This window comes from Platichthys flesus, chromosome 8, assembly GCF_949316205.1.
Source record: "Platichthys flesus chromosome 8, fPlaFle2.1, whole genome shotgun sequence".
Classification (NCBI taxonomy): domain Eukaryota; kingdom Metazoa; phylum Chordata; class Actinopteri; order Pleuronectiformes; family Pleuronectidae; genus Platichthys; species Platichthys flesus.
In genome coordinates, this window is record NC_084952.1 from 2,926,234 (window position 1) to 2,940,522 (window position 14,289).

Genomic DNA, 14,289 nt, shown 5'->3' on the forward strand with positions numbered 1-14,289 from the left:
ACAGAAATGGTGATTGGCAGATGTTGCTTCAGGGACCTGAAACCTGGGTTAACACATTTCAGCAATTTAAGTTTTTTTTTTACACTTAAATCATTCAATTTATAAAAAACAAAGAATTAGAAGCTTAATAAATAAAAACTGTATTTGGTTGCAGGTCTATTTGCATCTCAGAATGATGACTAACGAATTAAACATCATGTAATGCACTCTAAGATAAAACTGTTGTTATTGTTATTGAGGCTAATAAATAACAATAAATAAAAAGAGAAGACAAATAAAACCGAGTATATATATATCGTAAAAGCATAAATGTAAATAAAGAATATTTTTTTTATATCTGCAAACATAAACATAGATAATAACTCATATCGACTGAGCTCCTGTGTTGATATATTATTATGCACATATTTTATATTCACTGGAAATAAGTCGACCATTATTCAGACTTCTAGGAAATTGTAGCTCATCAGCAAAACCGTTTCCAATCCAGAGTTTTTATGCAAAACTTAAACAGCAGTTTAACTCGATAATTTGTACATTGTTGCCTCAAACTACAAACGTACACAAATACAATTAATACAATTAACAGTCTTCCTCTTGTGTGTCTGTGCACTGAACGCACACAGACCTCCACCACCTCTACTCCCTCGCGCTCAGGATAATGAACCTGGTTTGAAATGTGAGCCCAAAGTGGTCGGATGCTTAAAACAGGCGATGAGCTCCGGAGCCACGGGGTTAGTGACAGGCTGCAGAGCTTCCAGAGGACGTCTCATTAAAACAGTATTTTAGTGTTTTATGACAACGCTTACAAGCCCCATGTCAGCTCCATTAAAGAAGAGTGGTAGTTAAAGAGAGCGTCCCGTCATCCGGAAGGTGACCGATCTTTATCTGCACGATAGCTAAACCGTGAAGATCCTCACGTGCCCCGAAGCCGTCTCCGCTCCTCAGTCAAGTTTTCGTGTCGTTTAATTGATTTGTTCAATCTCCTTTTTTAAATGTTTAATTAACCCAGACCCAGATTAAAATGTCACTAGTGTAAAGTCCTCAGATCCTTTATCTCGGCCGGTGGAGCTGGAAGTACGTTCATGAATCTTGGGAAATAACAGTTTCCCCCGAATGGAGGTCGGTGGCAGTTACAGTCCTGCCTGCACAGACGTGATGTCACAGAACCAAAGATCTGAGAATATAAAAAGATATTTGTTCATTATAAGGCGAGGAGCTTTGTCCAGGTTTGATTTTTGCACGTTTAGTTGTCACGATAGTTGCCAAACACATCTTTTCCTTTTACACTTTGAAATCGTCTCAATGCCGAGAGTTTAGCTCCCAGACAAAGTTTTTTTTTGAACATAACAGAAAAGGGGCGGCCCCCTGAATTACACTCATCGAGAGAGAGAGAGAGAGAGAGAGAGAGAATCACACCAGACAAACTGCTGAAAACAGATTCATCCTGGAGAGACTGGAGATTTTACTTCCTTTGCATTAGGATATTAGAGTTGTGTATGAGACAGAAATATGATATATATCCCATTCCAATATTTTGCTTTGGTCCCAACCAATAACACGTAGGAGGAAAGGGAAATATGACATAAACCTAGCTTGTTCGCTCAAGTGATGTTTCCACGCTCCATTGTTACTGAAGTTAGTTATCTTGTCTAACGAGCATTGCTGAAATCCACCGCTAATTAATTGATGGAAAATTAACAAATGGTTTTAATATTTTAATATAATCTCACATGATCTTATTCAGGCAATGTTTTTAAATTAATATATTGGTTTTTCAAATCCTGTGCTTACTGTCTGCAGCCCAAGGTGGCAGCTTTAAATAACCTGTTTCTCTGTGCAGTCATTTTTCTCTCTTTCCTGACACGGCGTAAATGATTCATCGGCTAATTTAAAGAAAATACAGATAACAGACAAATTAATTGATAAGGAAAAAACGCTGTTGCCAGCCCCACGTAAAAAGAAAAGAAGTAATTTGCTCAGTGTGTCGGGTTCAATCGGTAAGATGAATACATAATAAAGTTCCTCTCCTTCCCCCTAGGTGCGTCCTGCTGCCTCTCCTGGGTGTGAAGCCTCCTCAGCAGTCCCTCATCCTGCTCGTGGACTCCATCGACGAGGGCTGTCAGCTGGGAGAGGGGGAGCAGAGGTCGCCCCCCGGCTCCCCGAGGACCATCGCCGAGCTCCTGGCCAGCCACCACGAGTTCCTGCCTCCCTGGCTGCTGCTCATCTGCTCCGCACGCCGGCAGAACAAGGCCATCACCAAACTCTTCACAGGTAAATGCTCCGGCTGATGAATTGAGGTCAAAGCTTGAGTGCCGCCATTGTTGATATGTCTTCCTCAGGGCTGTTGTCATCTATTGGCTTCAATGCCTCCAATGATCTCCGCTGGTTCTGCTCCATTTCCTTAGTTTTGTCCGTATCTGTTCACTTCCAAAACAGGAGGCTCTGTGCATAATCCCAAATGAGCTGAGCGGGTTTAAAGAAACATGGCGATATATATAAAACATGATGCATCACTAAGGCTACAAACCCAGTGTGGTGCAGTGTGGCTCGGGTTTTGGTGGCAGCTGTTAGTAGAGTCCGGATGCAGAAGGTTTTCCAGCACCTCGACCTGCTCGGTGAGATCATGGTCACGGCCACAGACCTCTTCCTTCATGTCCGATGACACCGCTCCCACCCGGCTGCTATTATCTCCTTGTCAGGCCGGCAGCCCACTCTGTGCTGATGAGCTGGCTCCACGTTCAGCGAGGACCTGACTGTGTGGGAGGAAGTCTGCGCCGCCGGCTCGCTCTGCTGCGTGTTTCCTCCTCTACCTCCGCTGAGCCGCTGAACGTGGGAGCTCCTCGTGCCCTCGGCTCGCCCCTTCAATCATTACGTAATATCCTAGCAGTCTCTCCTCCTTCAGGTTTCAGGCTGAATGAGCCACTTTTCCTTTTGTATAGTGACTAAATAAAAGTTCTGCGGCCGTATAAGAGTAGTCAAAATAATCGTATTACTATTATTTTGACAATAAAATGAGGTGCTAATCTTTAAGTGCTGAGTTTTAAATGTAATCTTGATTTAAATTGTTCTTCTTCCACATACTCGATCACAGTCTGGTCAGGTCGGTATTAAAGCTCAACCTATGTTTCTTTTTGGGGGTCGATGCCGCTTTTGGGGATTAAAATAAAATGTATTGTCAAAATTCATGGAGCTAGTTAGTAGCCTGATATCTGTGTGAGTGTGTGTTTAATTGAATTTAAGGTGACCGTTGAACCATAGGGGAGTTATGAGCTCTATGAGAATTGTATATGACATATTATATATTTTTCAGACTAGGATTTGAAGAAAGTTGGGAATTTGTCACAAGGATTCTTAATTTTTTTTTGCCATTTTATGGACAAAACAATTAATCAAGAGAGTAATTGCCTCACTGATTGATGAGCATGTTGGTGTGTTTGGGTTTAATGAGCCCTGTGATGCGCTCTTAGACCTGAGCCATGTTTTACAATGGGTGTCAACTGTGCATTGATTGAAGTTTTATGGAGCAGTTTGACATCACCGTTATCGGAGCGTCCGGTCGGATTGATTCACGCCTCGACTCCACAATGTAAAAGCACAGTGGACGAGAGAGTTACGGTTGAAGTGAACTCCTAAAGGGGTTGATTGGTGTTAGAAGTGAGAGGGTGGATCCCCGAGTTTAAAAGACTGAACTCGGGAGTCTTTTGTGTTCTTCATGCGAAACAAACCGGCTGTGATGCGAGCGGCCCACTCCGTAATTGCAAAGACATGCCCACCCACACTTTTCCTCCAGGATCAAAGCTCATACGCGAGGAGATCCTGGATCAGGTATCAGAGGCGCACTGTGAAGCATCCTCTCAGCGCTTCTCCCAAAAAACCTCCAGCCCACTGACAGAAAAGAAGTTTTATATTTAATTTTTGTCTCCTTCTTCTGCCGGGAATTTGCATTTAATCGTATTTGCTGGTTTATCCTCAGTGTGTGTGTGTGTGTGTGTGTCGTGCTGTGTCTGGCCCGAGCCACAGTTTTAAATCAGCAGGAGTGCATCTAACATCGACAGGGGGAATATATAACCGTGCACGCTGCAGATGTAAATGCTAATAGGAAGTTTCTGCCTGTTTGTGGCTGAAGAGCCGTCTGTTCTTTTTGGTTTCTGATATGATGTGAAGGGATTTTCATCTTGGAACAATCAGATAAACTGCACTTATCTTCTGTCATTTCTTTCTTTCTGTTCCACTGGCTCTCATTCCGCTTTCTCCTTATTCCACTGGCCCTTTGATGACGGCCAAGCTTTTGTCGGGCTCTTTTTCCAATTGGCCGACAATTTGGCGTTCAAAGATGAAAACCTCCGTTTGAACCGAGGGAACAGAACCACACTCGCACATCAGATGTGACGACAACCGCTTTAATGGGGGTGAAGGACATATGTGGTTTCTCTCTTCTAACTGGACAAACACGCTGTTCTAGATCGGAATCTCCTGTATTTAAGCTTTTCATCGCTTCCCATTGAGTTTGTGCATTGAGATGCTCCCGAGCCACAATGAGCTGTGGCCTTCCTCTCCTCTGATGCTTTTAGCAGCGTCTCTGTTTTGTCTAGGTCCACTCTTCCGCTTTGAGTTCAACACTGGAAATTCTTCTGCAAGACCTGTCCTTTCCCCCCTCCCCCCCTTCACACACAAACGGATGTAGACCTGCACACAAACACACACACGCCCACTTGCCGTGTCCTCGATTAGCTTGTGCGCCTTATTATGAACCCAGCAGTGTGAACGCTGCTTATTCATGCAGCACTGGACCTAAAATAGACCAGAAGGACTTCAGAGGATTAAAATTGAGGCCGAGTGTCCCCTAAAAATACCCTCCATATTGTTTACAAGTCGGAGATGGCCGTGACCTGCCAATACACTCCACTTTCACGCCCGCTGCAGAGCCAACTCCTATTTTAAACGAGCGGCCTGTTTTGTCTGGGGCGGAGGTTGTGAGGGTTTCCCAGTATACTCTGGTCTGCGGTGATGGGAGCGTTGCGGCGGTGTGAATATAGTGTCGATAAAGGTTGAGTAATGACCTTTAACCGCGGGGGGGGGGTCACGCTGCAGAGGAGAAGCCGGGGCCAGAAATCTGCTGTGACGTGTTTTCAGATTTCTGAGAGGACGGCGGTGGCGCTCTGGATTCCTCTCTGCTCACTCCACTGTTGCTCCTCGTGTCCGACTCGCAGTGGAATGTGCTTGGGGAACTTTTCGACACCTCTGAGACCGGGCAGGAAGGAGGAGGCATTCTGGGTTCTGCTGCAGAATGCCTCGCTCGCATCCGCTCGGCTCAGGCCTCACAAACAAAGGCCGTTCTGTTGGAGAGGAGCGGTTCCAGAGTTGTGCAGCGTGTCCCTCTGGCTGACTCACTTTATATATATTTATATAAATACATATCACTTCAGTCTGCGTGCCTTCACTTTGACTTGACTCCTGAGATGTAAAATAAGCACGGACTTGTACTAAAAACTGAAACGCGCGCTCTGTAGTTTGCAGCTTCTTTCCCTCCCATGTGACAGCAGACCTACAGCTCCCCCCCTCCGTGTGCTGTGCTACTGTACGACCAAGATGGGGGTAGCGGAGTGGAAACACTTAGCCAGCGATTTTGGTTTGGAGCCGGGTAGAATCTGTGCCAATTTAACGAGGCCTCCGGCAGCGGGGCAGAGCCGTGGTGAGTGGAGCGGGGGGGAGGTGGAGGTGGGAGACTGAACCAGGGATTAACATAGAAACAGCCTCAGACACTTTTAGACAACTCATACCTCAACCTCTCATAATGTTCTTACAGGCACAGAGGTGACAATTCCTCCAGATTCCTAATTTACATTGTGCTGAATCAGAAACAGCTCCTGGATCTGTGCAGACATTTATTGAAAGGTTATTAGAATTTCTTTATTTTTAACGGTTGCATTAAAATGATTACAGGCTCATTTTACTAATGTTAATCCCCTCCTACCCTTCGATCCAGCCTAGTGTGTGATCTTTTTATCACTGAACTGTAATGGCTACCATCTGCACAGTATTGTTATTGGTGCAAGTAGTAAATGTGTCTCCTGAGCTAACGTCTAGAAATCCCGAAGTATAAATCTGATGATGCTCATGTATAATTATTTGATAACAGAGTTTGGAAAACTGTTTATTCCTGGAGCCTCAAGTAGGTTTAGTTTGTATTTAGCCTCTGATCTGATCCAGAACAGCAGGAAAGACATCCAAGTCTTTAAATCACAATTATTGTTTACTCTTTTTTCAATATATGCCCAAGTTCATAGTTATGCATGTGCTTAATGTGCTGAAAGGCAGAATGAAGTGGAAAATGTCTGCCTTGATAAAATGGTAAAGCTAATGTTGTTAGCATAGAGTGTCTCCACTCCCTCCCTCTATCCGGAAATCAAGCTAAAACATCCCGGACATGAACGCTGCCGTCTTTAAACCCGGAGCCCGAGCAGTAGTGGTCAGGGGGTGGAGCCATGATAGCGAGGTCCCACAGATGCAGGAGAACGTCCAATCACGAGTCAGCCTCAGCTGTCAATGAGGAGGTTTCACCTAATTTTCACAACATTGGATAACAAATTCAAAACCAAACTTATCAGATATATAAAGGAACACGTCCTCTTTAGAGCAGGAATCGAAGAGTCACCTGGTTAAAAAATAATGCTTAATGAGACTTAAAGTGATAATTATTGATCTTTAAAGATGCTGTTACCTTATGATCCAGTCGGGAGGTTTCCAGACACAATCTAAACTGATCAGGCTGCTTGTTCCAGCTTCATTTCTTGATATAAGATAATAATCTCCTGATCTAAATCCCTGCAGTAAATAAGCAGATTCCTCCGAAGGGATATTTTTAAAGAAAATAAAGGATTTAATTAAAACTTAGTGAGAAGATAAGAATCTTTATCTCTAATCAAAACCATTCTCTTTTTCTCCTGGATCTACGTAGAACCGTCTTTCAGAAGAACGGCCACATGGAGTCTGAAGAAAGAAATATGTTCAGATCTGAGATAACAGAGCGAGAATCACTGCCTCTCAAATCTCTCCTCCCGCATGGAAGCATCTCGTTACTAATCCGTCAGTACAGGAGGAGGAAGATGACAACGATACAACCCAGTTTAAAAGGAAACACAAAACAAAAACCCCTGTGCAAGCTGTACTTAGCCGACATGAGCGAGGGAGGATGGAGGAGGCCTGGATCTGAGCTCTGCAGTGCCAGTGGTTATAATAATATAGTTTCGGTGTGTTCTGTTGGAGTCGTGAAATATAATCTATCAGATTGATTTCCACTGTCATGAAATACAGTATTATTTCCATTTTTTCCCAATTCTAGCTTTTAGTTCCTCTGCTTGGTCGCGAGGGGCACTTGGCAGGAGTCGAGGACTTCTGCCCACCAACAACTTGTGAAGCAGCCACACACACACACACACACACACACACACACACACACACACACACACACACACACACATACACACACACACACACACACACACATAAAAGCCTCTCTTAGTTATGAATCACAGCTGTAATTAAGACAGTTATACTCCCTGGCTCGGTGTGAGGAATGTTACAGGAGCGTGCGGCCACTTCAAGAGGACGCTCGCCCTGTGAGGCGTTCTGATGGAGGGTTTACTCATTTCCTTCCTCGGGTGACACATTTGCACATGTTGGAGTTTAAACTGTGGGTCGTCTTGTATAGTCTGAAGCACGTGGGTTCTATAGAAGGTTTTTACAGCTGTAGAAATTCACACTTTTAAGAAACTGTGGATAATGTCCAGAGAATTTGGTAGTTTAGAGAAAGCTCAAATATCGTTTCTGGACATTATCTCCAGAAAATTGGCATAGCAGAAGATTTTAAGTTCACAACAATGAGGAAAACAAGCAGGAGGCAGGACAAGACATGAATTCCATTGTAGAAATCATAATTTTTTGATAACGGAACATTTAAATTGCTGCTTTATTCCAAAAGGTTTCAAATCCCGTCGACATTTTTTTTTTAAATATTGTGTCTGTACAGTTTTTTGTTGAATGTATTTTCCAGATACTTTACTAGTGTGCTGGCTTGAAAATATACGGAAAAAGTCTGGAGCAACTGACTCACACATTTGCGTAATCCCTTCTGGAAAATGCTCAGAATGTCCACCCCGTCCTGAAGCAGCTCAGGCGACCCTGGCGTGGACCTGTGTGTTTGTGTTTCCTGTATTTCTGTGTCATTGGAGAGAGGGGCAGTCCCACCCCATCGAGGACCTGAACCGCATCTCCCACCTCCGCTCTCACCACCGTGAATGGAGCTTTCTTTAGACGCCCTGTCAAGAGACGGAGCTGATTTACCACCAATGATCACAAAACGAAAAGAGCAGCCCTGTTTGGAACGTGTGCGCCCTGCTCCTCCGCCGCTCTGAGCAGCCCTTTGTCCCGGGGCGTGCAGGGGGGGGGGGGATCTGACGCAGGGCAAGGCCGAGCCGGCGCAAAAAGAAAAAAGGGGGTCAACCGAACTCTTAACATCTCACTGGATGTGCTTTTCTCGTGTGTCTACTTTCTTTTCGGTCAAAATGTGAGACCTCAGTTGTGAGACCTCAGTTGTGCGACCGCGGGTTCTTCTGGCCGACACACAACACAAACACAGTCGTAAAGCAGCGAGGACGGTTTATTTCTTCTGGGCTGTGGAATGCTCCCTGAGGAGAGACAAAGATGGCTCTGCTCACAGACTGCCCCAGTAAACGCTGCGGCGTCATTGACGCGAGGATCGGACGAATCTGAGACTTTGACTGTGAAATAAAAAAAATTGCGAGTTTTATGAGAGGTTACGCGCCAAGAACAATTTTGCGGACTGAGAGTGGAGGGGGAGCTCCGAGGCAGTCTTAAAGCACAAAGTGTAAATGCTTTTATTTAACGGTCTGAAGGACTTTAAAGCCAATTCCAACACATTTTGTCCGGGCGGCAGCCTTTCACCAGGGAGCCCAAACTGCTCTGCACCAAACCAAAGAGAACATTGACAGATGCCTCCTGCAACCAAAACACAATAAAAGCCTCCTCTGTTCTCTCCTCTTACTTTTCACTTCAGATCGTCTCTGTGCCTCGACTCCCGGGCAACACGAGCGAGGACGGTAGATTTAATTAGTTTACCCCCCCCCCCCTTCTTGAAATTGGCTTACACAGACAAGCTGATTTATGTCCATATTCATTTATGAGTTGTCGTCTGTGAGGCTGCATGTTGAGCCTCACTTTGGATGAGCTGAAGACCATAATCCTCGCTGAATACTGTAATTCACCGTCATGCAGTCTGACAGCCGGGGCAAATTACAGGACTCCCGTGTCTGTATCTCGAACACCTTGGGTGCTGCACTGCAGTAACATGATTCTGAACATGGCTGACGATCCGGGCGGGCCTCTTTCCTCTCGAGGTGATGCCCTTTGGTATGCGGCATGCCCCTGCCACATTTTTATAGACCTGATATTCTTTTATTTCATCAGGGGTGTAGCACAGAGTGCGACTTGTCGTTTTCTGCTTTAATTGAAGGGTATTTTTTATTAAGTCTTAGCTTAACTTGATTTGAAATTGAATTCTTGGCAGGTTTCTGGCTGTTTTTGCTTCAGGGTAAAGGTCTCGAGAGTAAATACAGTTTTGTGAATACCACGCTGCCTGGTGACCTGCATGCCAGGGATGACTTTGCAAGTAACTCGATTTCACAGAGCTCTCCTGGTGCCGAATCTGTTTCTCTGTGAAATCTTTTAACCAAAATGGTTCCAGACTTTACTGGCAGCACGTTCGCGATGGCAGATAATGGCTCGTTTGACTTGATGGCTAATAAAACACGACTGACATGCAAGAGCGAGTGGCCTCTGGTGCAGGTGACTGGAAACATGTGGCGGCAGGGAGAAATTAGGTCACTTGGAGGTCAGCCAGTGTAATGATGAACAAAAACACAGGAAGGTATCGAGGAAATTTGAGTGAGTGGGAACTCCCTGCACAACAAGAGCTTAGTGACACCTGAAAAGTTCTCCAGGAGGAAACAGGTTATTTTACTTTGAAAAAGAAAGCAGACTTTCAAATGGCCTGACTGGAGGGTTAATCATTTTTTTAATTTGCATTTTAAATGCTAAAATCCTGTTTAGCATTTAAAAGATATAAAATAAAGGTAAAATAATAAAAAAGGGTTCGGGTTAGCGATAGCGATAAAATACTGATTTATAGACGGAATAAAACAATTGGCAAAGATTCGTAAGATGTCGTCATTTAATCTTTATGAGTTTAAACATGAATTTGAATATAAATAACTTTCAATAAAAGGCCAACACAAATATAACCTAATGTATAGAGTTTTTGTCAAATGTAAACTTACATTTTTGCCGTATTTTGCAATTATTCCTGAATGTATATATGCATATTTATTTATTTTATTCTTATTTATTTATTTCTCAATGTTTTACTCTTTATTGTACCCTCGGCACCATTGTAAATGAGGGTCTTATTCCTCAATGTGTTTTCCGAGGCTTAAATAAATAATAAATCAAAATAACAGTTTTAATATCTGCAGACATAAACCAGATATATTTGTGAGTGTTTAATATTTTAAGCCAAAAAATATATAGGTCAGGATCCGGTGAATACACAGTCTGGATAAAGTTACTACCATTTATGTACTGTTGCTCTGGTTTGATCTGTGTATTCTTGGCTGAACTCTGTGTTATTTCTCGGGGATGATATTTCCAGTCGTGCGTGCAGCTGCAGGAAGACGCTCGGTGATATACGGTGACAACTCTCTCCCAGTTATCTGCTGTGGAATTCGGAGAGAGGCGGCTTGTGAGTGACCAGGTGCGCTGCCTTATGATTCAGCCTCTTGTCACCGTCTTAATGAGCTTCTGTCATTCAGAGGCACGGTCAGATTTTCCTTCAGCTGCTGGTGGAACAGAAACAGCTCAGCGTCTCTGTGCAGGCAGTGTTCCACACAACTGTTCATAAGATGGATGGTCTTTTTCTCCATGCAGGTGGTTTGATGGCTCCATCAGCCTCAGCTTTGTTGATAATCCCAAAACCGCACGAGCGCACCTGGAACCGCTCGCCACCATTCAGGGAACTGGATTGTCTGCTCTACGCAGAGAAAACACAACAAATGAGAAACAGTAGAGGTGAATTATCGACTGATGACGAGGTGGAACTGTGTTTACTGATAGTAACCAATCACAAATTATTTCAGGGCGTCATAGTTTTCAAACTAGCAGCTTTCAAAACATTTTAGATGTCTCCACTCTTCCAACGGCTGATTATTCAGATTACAGTGTTTCCATGAGTTGCTATTTGAATATTCCTTTTACTAAGCATAGTCTAATAATAACTCACATCATCATTATGTCCACTACACTATTACATCCAACGTTATTCCACCAGTTTCAAAACCTCAACCTGAAATAGTTTAATATGCGCTGCTGCCAAACACCATCTCATTTGTATTTCTCCATCTTGTCGAGCAGTTGGTAAATGTACTTAAGATGTTAAACATGTCTACATAATCCTGTTAAGACTCCACATGTCCTAATTTGATTATTCCTTATTCAGATATTGATCTTATTCAGAAAATGCTGTTCACACGGCAGCGCCTCCTTCTGACTGTTGACCTAATAACATTAAAAACAGAATATCTGTGTCCTTGAAAACATATAGCAGCAGAGATGTAGTCTTAAAACCCCAGCGTGTGGATGCAGCCTCAGACTCCACCTCTCCCAGTGAGCCGTGCTGCTGTGTGTTAAGTATATTCCTGTTTGCCCCACCCCCCACCTCGTCTGCCCTGCTCAGCTGCACCGCGACAGGTTTGACTGGAAACCTCCCTCACGTCCTGTTTGAAATTCAGCGAGAGGCGTGTTGGGGCAGGAGTGTTTTCACGTGCGCTGCCTCCAGCGCTACACAAATTAATTGTTAAACTGTAATAATTCCAGTGTCTGCACCGATGCTTGTGTAGCGTGGCAGTGAAAATACAGAGCAGTTAAAGTGAAGTCACTAATCCAACGTGATTTCCTTCTGCTCAGCTGAATAAGGGGCTTGTTACAGTCGAAGCTCCTCCGTGCTCTGCTTTGTCTCCTCTCGCTTGTGAATAAACCACATTTATCCCCGATGAAGTAGAAAGTTGTGTCTTTATTTGTCTGTCAGAGCAGAAATCCGAGTGTGTAACCAAACAAGGTCCTCGGCAGCGTTTCTCTAGGCTTAAATAGCAGCAGTCTTTTCAAGAGGCTGTTGTTTGCAGACCGTTGGAGCTGACTCTCGTCCACATACTTGTGTTTAGGAGGTTGGCGCTGGTGTTTTTTGGAGCGGGGAACACTGCAGCTGTCGAGCAGACGTTTGTCGAGCGCGGGTTTACTGGCGGGCCTGAGGAGAGGGCAGCGAGGGCTTGGGTTTCTGTTTGCTTTATGGATCCGATGACTTAAGATGGTGTCTCTGGCAAAGAACGTGCCAGATCTCAGACCTCGCCATTCCCGAGGTCCAGGTTGATGAGCTCGGACCCCTCTCTCCCCGATGTGCACGCACGCAGGCACGCCGCCTCATTTGTCATCTGATAAATTAATCTAGGAGGCAAACAGTCCCTCTCTGTAGGCGAGGCTCTGTCTCCTGTGGACGGTTTCCAGCTCTGTAACGAGCAGCAGCTGTCTGCGAGGCCTGGGCTCAGGAGCTGCGTCCCTCACCCTGATGAATGTGTCATTTGTTGCTTGTTTAGCAGTCGCCTTTGTTCCGACTCTAAACCGTCCTCACGGTACACAGCTACACCCCCCCCCACCCCCCCACCCCCCCTGTCTAATAATGCAGAAATCTAGGCCGTCATAACTGTGGGAGGAAATAAAATTGTTCTTGGAGAGCATCTGGACATTTATAGCCAACGTGAGTTCTTGCATTTTTCTGTAGTGCTTAATAGTTCCTGTTACACCACAGTCATGAAATACAGGTCGGATGACTTTCCCCCATGTGGTGGTTTGAGTGTTGGATCTGAACGAGTTGGGCAGAAATCATGCCATGACGTTAGGGTTGACATCCAGGCCTTATAAAGTGATGTGTGCTGATGAAGTGGAAACTGTCGGCCATCCTCCTCCAAGTGCTGGTTCAGAAAAGATCTTTCTTCTTCTGCTTCTTCTGACTGGAGATGATCAGGCTGAATCAGTACTACAGCATTTTTAGAGTTTTAGAGGTGCATGGAAAAGTTTTAGTTGAAAACTGAGGAGCAGCGTTTCAGTCTGGATGGGCAGACACAAATGTTCGGAAACAATGATGGTTCTTTCAATCACGATGTAGCCTCCGTTGATTCGTCAGGCTCCTATCACATGACCCCCTTCCGGAAGAAAACAACTGGCATCAGACTCGTGTAGAATTCAAGGAGGATAATCAATTATAAGCATTTCTATCTTTGCTAACAGCTGTTGTGCCATTCAGTTCTGCAAGATGCAACATGCACAACATGCTTATTCACAATTGCTTGTAGCCTAGCACATTAACGCACAACCAAATGCTTCCTGTCTACACCAACTAGCATCGTCAGGGAGTAAAACTGACCCAGATCCGAAACCCTTGTGTGGACGGAAATTGTTTCAGTTTGAAAAGGCCATTTTCAGACAGAATGAAGTGTGAGTGTAGCTTCACTTCTTCTTTTCTTTTCTCTCTCTCACAGAAATGTGTTTTAACAGAAATCCAGGCATCTGCTTTATTTCATGTGGCTGCCGTCACATCTCAGCCTCCTCCTCCTTCTCCTCCTCCTTCTCCTCCTCCTCCTCCCACCTCCAGCTCTGACTGTAGTTTCATAAATGGTGCGTCAGCGACCGTGGAATGTAGGAAAAACTGTTTATCATAAGCTACAGCACAGAAGCATTTTTCTTTTGTTCCCCAGAGAAAAAATATTCACAACGAATCTGGATGTTTTTCTCTGTCCCGCAGTGAACGGAGTGAATCAGACGATGGAATGTCACACTTTTAAAAAAAAAGTCAAAATATTTTCTTTTTCCTCTTAGTCCACTGAAATCCTTGTTTCCCCCCCCCCCTAATGGCCTCTTCCCCCGCTTTCTCAGCGAGCGGGTTTCCTGTCCCAGCTGGAACAAACCCAGAATGTCCAAAGAAGGATTTGGTCCAGAAGGAGTATGAGAACGAAGGCAGTGACGTCAGAGCAGCAAAAATTAAAACACACACACACACATACACACACACACACCGCACACACAGGCACACAGATCACAGCAGGCCTCAGACGTCTTTCTTGAAACATGACAGCTTGATAAAATATTCATATGATGTCGCTTTGT

At 44.4% G+C, this 14,289-nt stretch overlaps 1 protein-coding gene across 1 annotated transcript in view; it reads left to right on the forward strand.

The window, feature by feature from the left end:
• Positions 1–14,289, forward strand: part of ankrd50 (ankyrin repeat domain 50) — a 35,868-nt gene that overhangs the window by 13,106 nt on the left and 8,473 nt on the right. The window contains exon 3 of the mRNA XM_062393998.1: positions 2,042–2,274. Within this exon, the coding sequence (XP_062249982.1) occupies positions 2,042–2,274 (233 nt within the window). The remainder of the gene's footprint in view (positions 1–2,041; positions 2,275–14,289) is intronic.